The sequence below is a fragment of the Myiozetetes cayanensis genome, unplaced genomic scaffold (assembly GCF_022539395.1).
Source record: "Myiozetetes cayanensis isolate MyiCay16 unplaced genomic scaffold, myiCay2020 scf595, whole genome shotgun sequence".
In the NCBI taxonomy this organism is placed as follows: domain Eukaryota; kingdom Metazoa; phylum Chordata; class Aves; order Passeriformes; family Tyrannidae; genus Myiozetetes; species Myiozetetes cayanensis.
In genome coordinates, this window is record NW_026087848.1 from 1 (window position 1) to 14,755 (window position 14,755).

General features: G+C 65.5%; 1 protein-coding gene across 1 annotated transcript in view; it reads right to left on the reverse strand.

The window, feature by feature from the left end:
* Window positions 1–379: 379 nt before the first annotated feature.
* Window positions 380–14,755, reverse strand: part of LOC126650247 (ryanodine receptor 1-like) — a gene marked incomplete at both ends in the record, with an annotated part of 28,906 nt that continues 14,530 nt past the window's right edge. The window contains 7 exons of the mRNA XM_050334805.1: window positions 380–394; window positions 4,014–4,106; window positions 4,206–4,293; window positions 4,747–4,903; window positions 5,450–5,464; window positions 5,619–5,687; window positions 7,784–8,098. Of these exons, the coding sequence (XP_050190762.1) occupies window positions 380–394; window positions 4,014–4,106; window positions 4,206–4,293; window positions 4,747–4,903; window positions 5,450–5,464; window positions 5,619–5,687; window positions 7,784–8,098 (752 nt within the window). The remainder of the gene's footprint in view (window positions 395–4,013; window positions 4,107–4,205; window positions 4,294–4,746; window positions 4,904–5,449; window positions 5,465–5,618; window positions 5,688–7,783; window positions 8,099–14,755) is intronic.

Sequence of the window (14,755 nt, forward strand, 5' to 3'; positions counted from 1 at the left end):
CAGGACCCCCAGGTTTGATCTGGGGGTCCCAGGTGCAGTGACCCCACAGAACAGGATCCTGGGGGGGTTTCGAGTGTCCCAGGTGTGGTGGTCCCCACAGATCAGGACCCCCAGGTGGGTTTTTGGGGGTCCCAGGTGTGATGACCCCAAAAAACAGGTCCCTGGAGGGGTTTTTGGGGGTCCCAGGTGTGATGACCCCACAAAACAGGATCCTCAGGTTTGATTTTGGGGGTCCCAGGTGTGATGACCCCACAGATCAGGACCCCCAGGAGGGGTTTTTGGGGGGTGTTTTGGGTTCCCCTGGTGCAGTTTGGGGGTCCCAGCCCTGGTGACCCCTGGGGTCCTGGGGACCCCTGGCCCCATCCCCCTCCCCGCTAACCTGTCCATCTCCAGACTGGGAACAGCACCCGGAGCCGAGGGGGAGAGAAGAGACAGAGTTAGGGACCCTGGGGCAGGAATGGGGTCTGGGGGGCAGGAATGGGGTCTGGGGGGCAGGAATGGGGTTTGGGGGGGCAGGAATGGGGTCTGGGGGCAGGAATGGGGTTTGGGGGGGCAGGAATGGGGTTTGGGGGCAGGAATGGGGTTTGGGGGCAGAATGGGATTTGGGGGGCAGGAATGGGGTTTGGGGGAGCAGGAATGGGATTTGGGGGGCAGGAATGGGGTCTGGGGGGCAGGAATGGGGTTTGAGGAGGCAGGAATGGGATTTGGGGGGCAGGAATGGGGTCTGGGGGGCAGGAATGGGGTTTGAGGAGGCAGGAATGGGGTTTGGGGGCAGGAATGGGGTTTGGGGGGCAGGAATGGGGTCTGGGGGGCAGGGAATGGGGTTTGGGGGGAGCAGGAATGGGATTTGGGGGGCAGGAATGAGGCTTTGGGGGCAGGAATGGGATTTGGGGGCAGGAATGGGGCTTTGGGAGGCAGGAATGGGGTTTGGGGGCAGGAATGGGGTTTGGGGGGCAGGAATGGGGTCTGGGGGGGCAGGAATGGGATTTGGGGGCAGGAATGGGGTTTGGGGGCAGGAATGGGGTTTGGGGGGCAGAGAATGGGGTTTGGGGGGGCAGGAATGGGATTTGGGGGCAGGAATGGGGTCTAGGGGGCAGGAATGGGGGCTGGGGGCAGGAATGGGATTTGGGGGGCAGGAATGGGGTCTGGGGGGCAGGAATGGGGTTTGGGGGGCAGGAATGGGATTTGGAGGGGCAGAAATGGGATTTGGGGGCAGGAATGAGGTTTGGGGGCAGGAATGGGGTCTGGGGGGCAGAAATGGGATTTGGGGGCAGGAATGGGGTCTGGGGGGCAGGAATGGGATTTAGGGGGCAGGAATGGGGTTTGGGGGCAGGAATGGGGTCTAGGAGGCAGGAATGGGTTTGGGGGCAGGAATGGGGTTTGGGGGCAGGAATGGGATTTGGGGGGGCAGGAATGGGGTCTGGGGGCAGGAATGGGGTCTGGGGGCAGGAATGGGGTTTGGGGGGCAAGAATGGGATTTGGGGGGCAGGAATGGGGTTTGGGGGCAGGAATGGGGTTTGGGGGGGCAGGAATGGGGTTTGGGGGCAGGAATGGGGTTTGGGGGGCAGGAATGGGGTCTGGGGGCAGGAATGGGGTTTAGGGGAAGAAATGGGGTCTGGGGGCAGGAATGGGTCTGGGAGGCAGGAATGGGGTTTGGGGGGCAGGAATGGGGTTTGGGGGGGCAGGAATGGGGTCTGGGGGGCAGGAATGGGGTTTAGGGGGAAAGAAATGGGGTCTGGGGGCAGGAATGGGGTCTGGGGGGCAGGAATGGGGTTTGGGGGGCAGGAATGGGTTTGAGGGGGCAGGAATGAGGTTTGGGGACAGGAATGGAGTTTGAGAGGGCAGGAATGGATCTAGGGGGCAGGAATGGGGTTTGGGGGCAGGAGATGGGGTTTGGGGAACAGGAACAGGGTTTGAGGGGGCAGGAATGGGGTCTAGGGGTAGGGAATGAGGTTTGGGAGGACAGGAATAGGGTTTGGGGAGCAGGAATGGGGTCTGGGAGGCAGGAATGGGGTTTGGGGGCAGAAGGGGGAAAAGATGGGGAGTTTTGGGGGGGTTTTGAGGGGGCTGGGGGTCAGGGATGGAGAGCAGCAGGTTGGGTGGGTTTTGGGGTCCTGGGTGGGTTTTGGGGTCCCAGGTTTGGGTTTTAGGGGTGGTTTGGGGGTCCTTGGTGGGTTTTGGGATACCAGAGGTTGGGTTTTTGGGATGGTTTGGGGGTCTCAGGTGGGTTTTGGGGTCCCAGGTTTGGGGTTTTGGGATGTTTGGGGGTTCTGGGTGGGTTTTGGGGTACCAGGGGTTGGGTTTGGGATGGTTTTGGGGTCCTGGGTGGGTTTGAGGTACCAGGGTTGGGTTTTTGGGATGGTTTGGGGTCCTGGGTGGGTTTTGGGAGTACCAGGGTTGGGCTTTTGGGATGGTTTGGGGGTCACAGGGGGTGGGGGTCGTGGGTGGGTTTTGGGGTCCCAGGGTTGGGTTTTGGGATGGTTTGGGGGTCCCAGGGGTTGAGGGGTCTCAGAGTGGGTTTTGGGGTACCAGGGTTGGGTTTTTGGGGATGGTTTGGGGGTCCTGGGTGGGTTTTGAGGTACCAGGGTTGGGTTTTTGGGGTGGTTTGGGGTGGTTTGGGGGTCACAGGTGGGTTTTGGGGTCCTGGGTGGGTTTTGGGGTCCCAGGTTTGGGTTTTGGGGTGGTTTGGGGGTCCTTGGTGGATTTTGGGTTACCAGGGTTTGGTTTTTGGGGTGGTTTGGGGGTCCTGGGTGGGTTTTGGGGTACCAGGGTTGGGTTTTTGGGGTGGTTTGGGGGTCTTGGGTGGGTTTTGAGGTACCAGGGTTGGGTTTTAGGGTGGTTTGGGGTGGTTTGGAGGTCACAGGTGGGTTTTGGGGTACCAGGATTGGGTTTTTGGGGGTGGTTTAGGGGGTCTTGGGTGGGTTTTGGGGTCCTAGGTTTGGGTTTTTGGGGTGGTTTGGGGTCCTGGTGGGTTTTGAGGTACCAGGGTTGGGTTTTTGGGGATGGTTTGGGAGTCACAGGGGGTTGGGGTCCCGGGTGGGTTTTGGGGTCCCAGGTTTGGGTTTTGGGGTGGTTTGGGGTCTCAGGTGGGTTTTGGGGTAGCAGGGTTGGGTTTTGGGATGGTTTCAAGGGTCCTAGGTGGGTTTTGGGGTCCTGGGTGGGTTTTAGGTCCCAGGGTTGGGCTTTAGGATGGTTTGGGGTCACAGGAGGTTGGGGTTCTCAGGTGGGTTTTGGGGTCCCAGGGTTGGGTTTTTGGGGTGGTTTGGGGTCCTGGGTGGGTTTTGGGGTACCAGGGTTGGGTTTGGGGATGGTTTGGGGGTCCCAGGTGGGGTTTGGGGGTCTCAGGTGGGTTTTGGGGTACCAGGGCTGGGTTTTTAGGATGGTTTGGGGATCCCAGGAGGGTTGGGGGTCTCAGGTGGGTTTTGGGGTCCCAGGGTTGGGTTTTTAGGATGGTTTGGGGGTCTCAGGGGGTTGGGGGTCCTGGGTGGGTTTTGGGGTCCCAGGGTTGGGTTTTTAGGATGGTTTGGGGGTCACAGGGGGTTGGGGGTCCCGGGTGGGTTCAGGGTTACTTTTGGGGGGGTTGGGGGAGTTGGGTGGGATGGAGAGCAGAGGGTTGGGGGTCCCATGGGCAGGGGCACATTTGGGGTCTCCAGGGGTGCAGTTTGGGGTCTCTTGGGGTGCAGTTTGGGGGCGCAGTTTGGGCTCTCTTGGGGTGCAGTTTGGGGTCTCCAGGGGTGCAGTTTGGGGTCTCTTGGGGTGCAGTTTGGGGTCTCTGGGGGCGCAGTTTGGGCTCTCTGGGGGTGCAGTTTGGGGGCACACTTTGGGGTCTCTGGGGGTGCAGTTTGGGCTCTCTGGGGGCACAATTTGGGCTCTCTGGGGTGCAGTTTGGGGTCTCTGGGGGGGCAGTTTGGGGGCACACTTTGGGCTCTCCTGGGGTGCAGTTTGGGGGCGCAGTTTGGGCTCTGTGGGGGCACAATTTGGGGTCCCTGTGGGGCGCAGTTTGGGGGTCCCACCTTGGCCATCTTGCTCTTGCTGTCGGCCGTCAGGAAGCTCATGTTGTTGATCTCGTTCTGCACCACAAAGTTCTGCTCCTCACGCTTGAAGTTCTGCCGGGGGGGGGGACAGAAACACACACAGAGGGGTGAGGGAACCCCCAAAAAGACCCCAGGACCCCCCCCTGGACCCCCCAGAGCCCCCCAACTCACGTGGGACTTGGACCAGAGGATGAAGACCTCGCCCACCATGCGGAACAGCTCCTCGGCGTCCTCGTTGGGCTCCGTCAGCCACCCCGCCCTGGGGACAGTGGGGACACCGGGGGGGGGGCACTGTCAGTGGGTCACGGGGTCCCCACAGCCCCCTCGTGTCCCCATGGCCCCCCCATGGCCCCCATGTCCCCCACGCCCCCATACCTGCTGTTGTCCACGTAGTGGATGAGCAGGGGGTAGAGGTCCCCAGGTGTCCCCCCACATGTCCCCATGTCCCTGCCATGTGTCCCCATGTCCCCACATGTCCCCACGTGTCCCCATGTCCCCACATGTCCCCATGTCCCCCATGTCCCCCGTGCCCCCATACCTGCTGTTGTCCACGTAGCGGATGAGCAGGGGGTAGAGGGCGCAGAGGTCCCCATGTCCCCCCCATGAGTCCCCATGACCCTGTCATGTGTCCCCATGTCCCCATGTCCCCCCCATGAGTCCCCATGTCCCCCACATGTCCCCATGTCCCCCATGTCCCCCTGTCCCCCCATACCTGCTGTTGTCCACGTAGCGGATGAGCAGGGGGTAGAGGGCGTAGAGGTCCCTGCAGAGCACGGAGAACTCGTCCCTGATGAGCAGCTCGGCGTCCTCGCCCTCGGCCTTGCCCTCGAGCCGCAGCTGCTCCTCCTCGGCCACCACTTTACCCGCCGCTTGCGCAGCCGGCCCAGCGTGGGATGAAGTGAGAGCGCAGCAGCTCCGGACGAGCCTTGCTCACGATGGGCTGGGCAAACACTGAGGGGACATCAGGGACATCAGGGACATCAGGGACACTGCTGGACCACCCAGGGACACTGTTGTCCCCATTGGGACCACCCAGAGCCACCAGCACCCTCAGGGTGTGGGGATGAAGTGAGAGCGCAGCAGCTCCGGACGAGCCTTGCTCACGATGGGCTGGGCAAACACTGAGGGGACATCAGGGACATCAGGGACATCAGGGACACTGCTGGACCACCCAGGGACACTGCTGTCCTCACTGGGACCACCCAGAGCCACCAGCACCCTCACGGTGTGGGGATGAAGTGAGAGCGCAGCAGCTCCGGACAAGCCTTGCTCACGATGGGCTGGGCAAACACTGAGGGGACATCAGGGACATCAGGGACACTGCTGTCCCCACTGGGATTACCCAGGGACACTGCTGTCCCCACTGGGAGCACCCAGGGACACAGGGTGTGGGGATGAAGTGAGAGCGCAGCAGCTCCGGACGAGCCTTGCTCTACGATGGGCTGGGCAAACACTGAGGGGACATCAGGGACATCAGGGACATCAGGGACATCAGGGACACTGCTGGACCACCCAGGGACACTGCTGTCCCCACTGGGACCACCCAGGGACACTGCTGTCCCCACTGGGAGCACCCAGGGACACAGGGTGTGGGGATGAAGTGAGAGCGCAGCAGCTCCGGACGAGCCTTGCTCACGATGGGCTGGGCAAACACTGAGGGGACATCAGGGACATGAGGGACATCAGGGACATCAGGGACACTGCTGGACCACCCAGGGACATCGCTGTCCCCGCTGGGAGCACCCAGAGCCACCAGCACCCTCAGGGCGTGGGGATGAAGTGAGAGCGCAGCAGCTCCGGACGAGCCTTGCTCACGATGGGCTGGGCAAACACTGAGGGGACATCAGGGACATCAGGGACATCAGGGACATCAGGGACATCATCAGGGACACTGCTGTCCCCACTGGGACCACCCAGAGCCATCAGCACCCTCAGGGCGTGGGATGAAGTGAGAGCGCAGCAGCTCCGGACGAGCCTTGCTCACGATGGGCTGGGCAAACACTGAGGGGACATCAGGGACAGCAGGGACATCAGGGACATCAGGGACATCATCAGGGACACTGCTGTCCCCACTGGGACCACCCAGAGCCATCAGCACCCTCAGGGCGTGGGGATGAAGTGAGAGCGCAGCAGCTCCGGACGAGCCTTGCTCACGATGGGCTGGGCAAACACTGAGGGGACATCAGGGACAGCAGGGACATCAGGGACACTGCTGTCCCCTTTGGGACCACCCAGGGACACTGCTGTCCCCACTGGGAGCACCCAGGGACACTGCTGTCCCCACTGGGATCACCCAGGGACACAGGGTGTGGGGATGAAGTGAGAGCGCAGCAGCCTCGGACGAGCCTTGCTCACGATGGGCTGGGCAAACACTGAGGGGACATCAGGGACATCAGGGACATCAGGGACACTGCTGTCCCCACTGGGACCACCCAGGGACACTGCTGTCCCCACTGGGACCACCCAGAGCCACCAGCACCCTCAGGGTGTGGGGATGAAGTGAGAGCGCAGCAGCTCCGGACGAGCCTTGCTCACGATGGGCTGGGCAAACACTGAGGGGACATCAGGGACATCAGGGACATCAGGGACATCATCAGGGACACTGCTGTCCCCTTTGGGATCACCCAGGGACACCGCTGTCCCCACTGGGACCACCCAGTGACACAGGGCATGGGGATGAGGTGAGAGCGCAGCAGCTCCGGACGAGCCTTGCTCACGATGGGCTGGGCAAACACTGAGGGGACATCAGGGACATCAGGGACACTGCTGTCCCCATTGGGATCACCCAGGGACACTGCTGTCCCCACTGGGACCACCCAGGGACATCAGGGACATCAGGGACACTGCTGTCCCCACTGGGACCACCCAGAGCCACCAGCACCCTCAGGGACACTGGGGAACATCGACATCCCCATCAGGACCAGCCATGGCCACCTCCACCCCCTCTGTGACCACCCCTGGCCACCTCCACCCTGGGACCACCAAGGGCCACCCCCACCCCCTCTGTGACCACCCCTGGCCACCTCCATCCTGGGACCACCCATGGCCACCCCCACGCCCTCTGTGACCCCCATTACCATCCTGGGACCACCCGTGGCCACCATCACCATCCTGGGACCACCCATGGCCACCTCCACCCCCTTTGTGGCCACCATTACCATCCTGGGACCACCCGTGGCCACCCCCCCACTTTGTGACCCCCATCACCATCCTGGGACCACCCGTGGCCACCCCCACCCCCAGCATTTGTGACCCCCATCACCATCCTGGGACCACCCGTGGCCACCTCCACCCCCTTTGTGACCCCCATCACCATCCTGGGACCACCCAGGGCCACCTCCATCCTGGGACCACCCATGGCCACCCCCCCACTTTGTGACCCCCATCACCATCCTGGGACCACCTGTGGCCACCTCCACCCCCTCTGTGACCACCCGTGGCCACCATCACCATCCTGGGACCACCCGTGGCCACCTCCACCCCCTTTGTGACCCCCATCACCATCCTGCGACCACCCATGGCCACCCCCACCCCCTCTGTGACCACCCGTGGCCACCTCCATCCTGGGACCACCCAGGGCCACCTCCACCCCCTTTGTGGCCACCATTACCATCCTGGGACCACCTGTGGCCATCCCCACCCCCTCTGTGACCACCCCGTGGCCACCTCCACCCCATTTGTCACCACCCATGGCCACCCCCACCCCTCTGTGACCACCCAAGGCCCACCTCATCCCGTGCCCCCCTCACCCGCCAGCCTCTTCATCCAGGAGGCCTCGTCGATGCCCAGGTTGTTGACGACGATGCGCAGGATGTGGCCCAGCAGGGCGTTGAGGTGCTGGCCGGTGACGTTGGTGGCCCAGGGGCCCCGGGGGGCGGCGTCGGGGCCGCGCTCCCACCAGCGGGGCAGGTAATGGCACAGCATGGGCAGCGCCACCTCGATCACGTGCGGCATCTCCGTGTAGCGCGCGCCCGACTCCGCCAGGCCCCCGATGTCCCCCATCAGCCGCTCCAGGTCCGGCAGGTCCGGGCACAGCTCCTCCACTCGGCTGGGCAGGCCCAGGACTGGGGGAGAAAGGGGTATGGGGTCACCCAAAGGGCATGGGGGGCACCCACAGGGCACAGCTCCTCCACTCGGCTGGGCAGGCCCAAAACTGGGGGGGAGAAGGGGGTATGGGGTCACCCACGGTGTGGGGGGCACCCACAGGGCACAGCTCCTCCACACGGCTGGGCAGGCCCAGGACTGGGGGGGACAGGGGGTATGGGGTCACCCACGGTGTGGGGGGCACCCATGGCATGGGGGGCACCCAAAGGGCACAGCTCCTCCACGCGGCTGGGGAGGCCCAAAACTAGGGGGGAGGGAAACCCAAAGGTTATGGGGGGCACCCACAGGGCATGGGGGGCACCCACAGGGCACAGCTCCTCCACTCGGCTGGGCAGGCCCAAAACTGGGCAGGGGGGACACCCCAAAGGTTATGGGGGGCACCCACAGGGCATGGGGGGCACCCAAAGGGCATGGGGGACACCCAAAGGGCACAGCTCCTCCACGCGGCTGGGCAGGCCCAGGACTGGGGGGGACAGGGGGTAGGGGGTCACCCAAAGGGCATGGGGGGCACCCAAAGGTTATGGGGGACACCCAGAGGGCATGGGGGGCACCCAAAGGCATGGGGGGCACCCACAGGGCACAGCTCCTCCACTCGGCTGGGCAGGCCCAGGACTGGGGGGGACAGAGGGTAGGGAGTCACCCAAAGGCATGGGGGGCACCCAAAGGGCATGGGGGGCACCCACAGGGCACAGCTCCTCCACTCGGCTGGGGAGGCCCAAAACTGGGAGGGAGAAGGGGGTAGGGGGTCACTCACAGGGCATGGGGGGCACCCAGAGGTCATGGGGGATACCCCATGGCATGGGGGGCACCCACAGGGCACAGCTCCTCCACATGGCTGGGGAGGCCCAAAACTGGGGGGGACACTCAAAGGTTATGGGGGGCACCCAAAGGGCATGGGGGTCACGCACAGGGCATGGGGGGCACCCAAAGGGCACAGCTCCTCCACTCGGCTGGGCAGGCCCAAAACTGGGGGGGACAGGGGGTATGGGGTCACCCATGGTGTGGGGGGCACCCACAGGGCATGGGGGACACCCAAAGGGCACAGATCCTCCACACGGCTGGGGAGGCCCAAAACTGGGGGGGACAGGGGGTATGGGGTCACCCACAGGGCATGGGGGGCACCCACAGGGCATGGGGGACACCCAAAGGGCATGGGGGGCACCCACAGGGCACAGCTCCTCCACACGGCTGGGCAGGCCCAAAACTAGGGGGGGACAGAGGGTAGGGGGTCACCCAAAGGGCATGGGGGGCACCCACAGGGCACAGATCCTCCACACGGCTGGGCAGGCCCAAAACTGGGGGGGACAGGGGGTATGGGGTCACCCATGGTGTGGGGGGCACCCACAGGGCACAGGGGACACCCACAGGGCATGGGGGGCACCCACAGGGCACCGGGGTCACCCACAGGGCATGGGGGACACCCACAGGGCACAGCTCCTCCACTCGGCTGGGGAGGCCCAAAACTGGGGGGGAGAAGGGGGTATGGGGTCACCCACAGGGCATGGGGGGCACCCAAAGGGCACAGCTCCTCCACTCGGCTGGGGAGGCCCAAAACTGGGGGGGAGAAGGGGGTATGGGGTCACCCAAAGGCATGGGGGGCACCCACAGGGCATGGGGGTCACCCAAAGGGCACAGCTCCTCCACTCGGCTGGGAAGGCCCAGGACTGGGGGGGGGGACACCCAAAGGTTATGGGGGGCACCCACAGGGCATGGGGGGCACCCAAAGGTTATGGGGGGCACCCACAGGGCATGGGGGGCACCCAAAGGTTATGGGGGGCACCCAAAGGGCACAGCTCCTCCACGCGGCTGGGGAGGCCCAAAACTGGGGGGCACAGGGGGTATGGGGTCACCCATGGTGTGGGGGGCACCCAAAGGGCACAGGGGATACCCCATGGTGTGGGGGGCACCCACAGGGCACAGCTCCTCCACACAGCTGGGGAGGCCCAAAACTGGGGGAGAAAGGGGTATGGGGTCACCCAAAGGTTATGGGGGGCACCCAAAGGGCATGGGGGACACCCAAAGGGCACAGCTCCTCCACACAGCTGGGGAGGCCCAAAACTGGGGGGGGGACACACCCAAAGGTTATGGGGGCACCCACAGGGCATGGGGGCACCCACAGGGCATGGGGGACACCCACAGGGCACAGCTCCTCCACACGGCTGGGGAGGCCCAAAACTGGGGGAGAAAGGGGTATGGGGTCACCCAAAGGTTATGGGGGGCACCCAAAGGGCATGGGGGACACCCAAAGGGCACAGCTCCTCCACACAGCTGGGGAGGCCCAAAACTGGGGGGGGGACACACCCAAAGGTTATGGGGGGCACCCACAGGGCATGGGGGGCACCCACAGGGCATGGGGGACACCCACAGGGCACAGCTCCTCCACACGGCTGGGGAGGCCCAAAACTGGGGGGGACAGGGGGTATGGGGTCACCCACAGGGCATGGGGGGCACCCACAGGGCATGGGGGGCACCCACAGGGCACAGCTCCTCCACTCGGCTGGGGAGGCCCAAAACTGGGGGGGGACAGGGGGTATGGGGTCACCCATGGTGTGGGGGGCATCCAAAGGGCATGGGGGACATCCACAGGGTATGGGGGGCACCCACAGGGCATGGGGGGCACCCAAAGGGCACAGCTCCTCCACACGGCTGGGGAGGCCCAGGACTGGGCAGGGGGGACACCCAAAGGTTATGGGGGGCACCCACAGGGCATGGGGGTCACCCAAAGGGCACTGGGGACACCCAAAGGTTATGGGGGGCACCCACAGGGCATGGGGGGCACCCAGAGGGCATGGGGGACACCCAAAGGGCATGGGGGACACCCACAGGGCACAGCTCCTCCACTCGGCTGGGGAGGCCCAGGACTGAGGGGGGGACACCCAAAGGTTATGGGGGGCACCCAAAGGGCACAGGGGACACCCAAAGGGCACTGGGGACACCCAAAGGTTATGGGGGGCACCTACAGGGCACAGCTCCTCCACGCGGCTGGGGAGGCCCAGGACTGGGGGGGACAGGGGGTATGGGGTCACCCATGGTGTGGGGGGCACCCAAAGGGCACAGGGGATACCCACAGGGCATGGGGGACACCCAAAGGGCACAGCTCCTCCACACGGCTGGGGAGGCCCAAAACTGGGGGAGAAGGGGCAGGGGGTCACCCACGGTGTGGGGGGCACCCAAAGGGCATGGGGGACATCCACAGGGTATGGGGGGCACCCACAGGGCATGGGGGTCACCCACAGGGTATGGGGGGCACCCACAGGGCATGGGGGTCACCCACAGGGTATGGGGGGCACCCACAGGGCATGGGGGACACCCAAAGGGCACAGCTCCTCCACACGGCTGGGGAGGCCCAGGACTGGGGGGGACAGAGGGTAGGGAGTCACCCAAAGGCATGGGGGGCACCCAAAGGGCATGGGGGGCACCCACAGGGCACAGCTCCTCCACTCGGCTGGGGAGGCCCAAAACTGGGAGGGAGAAGGGGGTAGGGGGTCACTCACAGGGCATGGGGGGCACCCAGAGGTCATGGGGGATACCCCATGGCATGGGGGGCACCCACAGGGCACAGCTCCTCCACATGGCTGGGGAGGCCCAAAACTGGGGGACACTCAAAGGTTATGGGGGCACCCAAAGGGCATGGGGGTCACGCACAGGGCATGGGGGCACCCAAAGGGCACAGCTCCTCCCACTCGGCTGGGCAGGCCCAAAACTGGGGGACAGGGGGTATGGGGTCACCCATGGTGTGGGGGGCACCCACAGGGCACAGGGGATACCCACAGGGCATGGGGGGCACCCACAGGGCACAGCTCCTCCACTCGGCTGGGGAGGCCCAGGACTGGGGGGGACAGGGGGTATGGGGTCACCCACGGTGTGGGGGGCACCCACAGGGCACTGGGGACACCCAAAGGGCATGGGGGACACCCAAAGGGCACAGGGGATACCCCATGGTATGGGGGGCACCCACAGGGCACAGCTCCTCCACACGGCTGGGGAGGCCCAAAACTGGGGGGGACACTCAAAGGTTATGGGGGGCACCCAAAGGGCACTGGGGACACCCAAAGGGCACAGCTCCTCCACTCGGCTCGGGAGGCCCAAAACTGGGGGGGACAGGGGGTATGGGGTCACCCACAGGGCATGGGGGGCACCCAAAGGGCATGGGGGGCACCCACAGGGCATGGGGGTCACCCAAAGGGCATGGGGGACACCCACAGGGCACAGCTCCTCCACGCGGCTGGGCAGGCCCAAAACTGGGGGGAGAAGGGGGTATGGGGTCACCCAAAGGGCATGGGGGGCACCCAAAGGGCATGGGGGGCACCCAAAGGGCACAGCTCCTCCACGCGGCTGGGCAGGCCCAAAACTGGGGGGGGACAGGGGTTATGGGGTCACCCAAAGGGCATGGGGGGCACCCACAGGGCATGGGGGCACCCAAGGGCACAGCCCTCCACTCGGCTGGGCAGGCCCAAAACTGGGGGGACACCCAAAGGTTATGGGGGCACCCACAGGGCATGGGGGCACCCAAAGGGCACAGCTCCTCCACTGGCTGGGGAGGCCCAGGACTGGGGGGACAGAGGGTATGGGGTCACCCACAGGGCATGGGGGGCACCCAAAGGGCACAGCTCCTCCACTCGGCTGGGGAGGCCCAAAACTGGGGGGGACAGGGGGTAGGGGGTCACCCATGGTGTGGGGGGCACCCAAAGGGCACAGGGGATACCCACAGGGCATGGGGGACACCCTAAGGGCACAGCTCCTCCACACGGCTGGGAGGCCCAGGACCTGAGGGACAGGGCAGGGAGTCACCCAAAGGTCATGGGGGCACCCAAAGGGCATGGGAGGCACCCACAGGGCACAGCTCCTCCACGTGGCTGGGGAGGCCCAAAACTGGGGGGGAGAAGGGGTAGGGGGTCACCCACAGGGCATGGGGGACATCCACAGGGCACTGGGGGCACCCACAGGGCACAGCTCCTCCACGTGGCTGGGGAGGCCCAAAACTGGGGGGGACAGGGGGTATGGGGTCACCCACGGCATGGGGGACACCCAAAGGGCATGGGGGGCACCCAAAGGGCACAGCTCCTCCACTCGGCTGGGGAGGCCCAAAACTGGGGGACAGGGTGGGGGTCACCCACAGGGCATGGGGGACATCCACAGGGCACTGGGGGCACCCACAGGGCACAGCTCCTCCACATGGCTGGGGAGGCCCAGGACTGGGGGGGACAGGGGGTAGGGAGTCACCCAAAGGCATGGGGGGCACCCAAAGGGCAGGGGGGACACCCAGAGGGCATGGGGGACACCCAAAGGGCACAGCTCCTCCACACGGCTGGGGAGGCCCAGGACTGAGGGGGGGACACCCAAAGGTTATGGGGGACACCCACAGGGCATGGGGGGCACCCACAGGGCACAGGCCTCCACTACTGGGCAGGCCCAGGACTGGGGACACCTAAAGGTTATGGGGGCACCCACAGGCATGGGGGACACCCAGGGCACAGCTCCTCCACTCGGCTCGGGAGGCCCAGGACTGGGGGGGGGGACACCCAAAGGTTATGGGGGGCACCCACAGGGCACAGGGGTCACCCAAAGGGCACAGGGGATACCCCATGGCATGGAGGGCACCCAAAGGGCACAGCTCCTCCACACGGCTGGGGAGGCCCAGGACTGGGGGGGACAGGGGGTATGGGGTCACCCAAAGGGCATGGGGGGCACCCAAAGGGCATGGGGAGCACCCACAGGGCACAGCTCCTCCACTCGGCTGGGGAGGCCCAGGACTGGGGGGAAGAAGGGGGTATGGGGTCACCCATGGTGTGGGGGGCACCCAAAGGGCATGGGGGACACCCAGAGGGCACAGGGGATACCCCATGGCATGGGGGACACCCACAGGGCACAGCTCCTCCACTCGGCTGGGCAGGCCCAGGACTGAGGGGGGGGACACCCAAAGGTTATGGGGGGCACCCAAAGGGCATGGGGGGCACCCACAGGGCATGGGGGGCACCCACAGGGCACAGCTCCTCACGGCTGGGAAGCCCAGGACGAGGGGCACAAGCATGGGGCACTCCACAGGGCATGGGGGCACCCAAGGGGCTTAGTGGCACCCAAAGGGCATAGGGGCACCCACAGGGCATGGGGGCACCCACAGGGCACAGCTCCTCCACTCGGCTGGGCAGGCCCAAAACTGGGGGGAGAAGGGGTTATGGGGTCACCCACAGGGCATGGGGGACATCCACAGGGCATGGGGGCACTCCACTGGGGCACAGCTCCTCCACTACGGCTGGGCAGGCCCAGGACTGGGGGGACACCCAGGTGTGGGGGTCACCCAAAGGCATGGGGGCACCCACAGGGCATGGGGGACACCCACAGGGCATGGGGGACACCCACAGGGCACAGCTCCTCCACACGGCTGGGGAGGCCCAGGACTGGGCAGAGGGGACACCCAAAGGTTATGGGGGACACCCACAGGGCATGGGGGGCACCCACAGGGCACAGCTCCTCCACACGGCTGGGCAGGCCCAGGACTGGGGAGACACAGGGGTTATGGGGTCACCCACAGGGCATGGGGGCACCCACAGGGCACAGCTCCTCCACTGGCTGGGCAGGCCCAAGGACTGGGGGACACCCAAGGTATGGGGGCACCC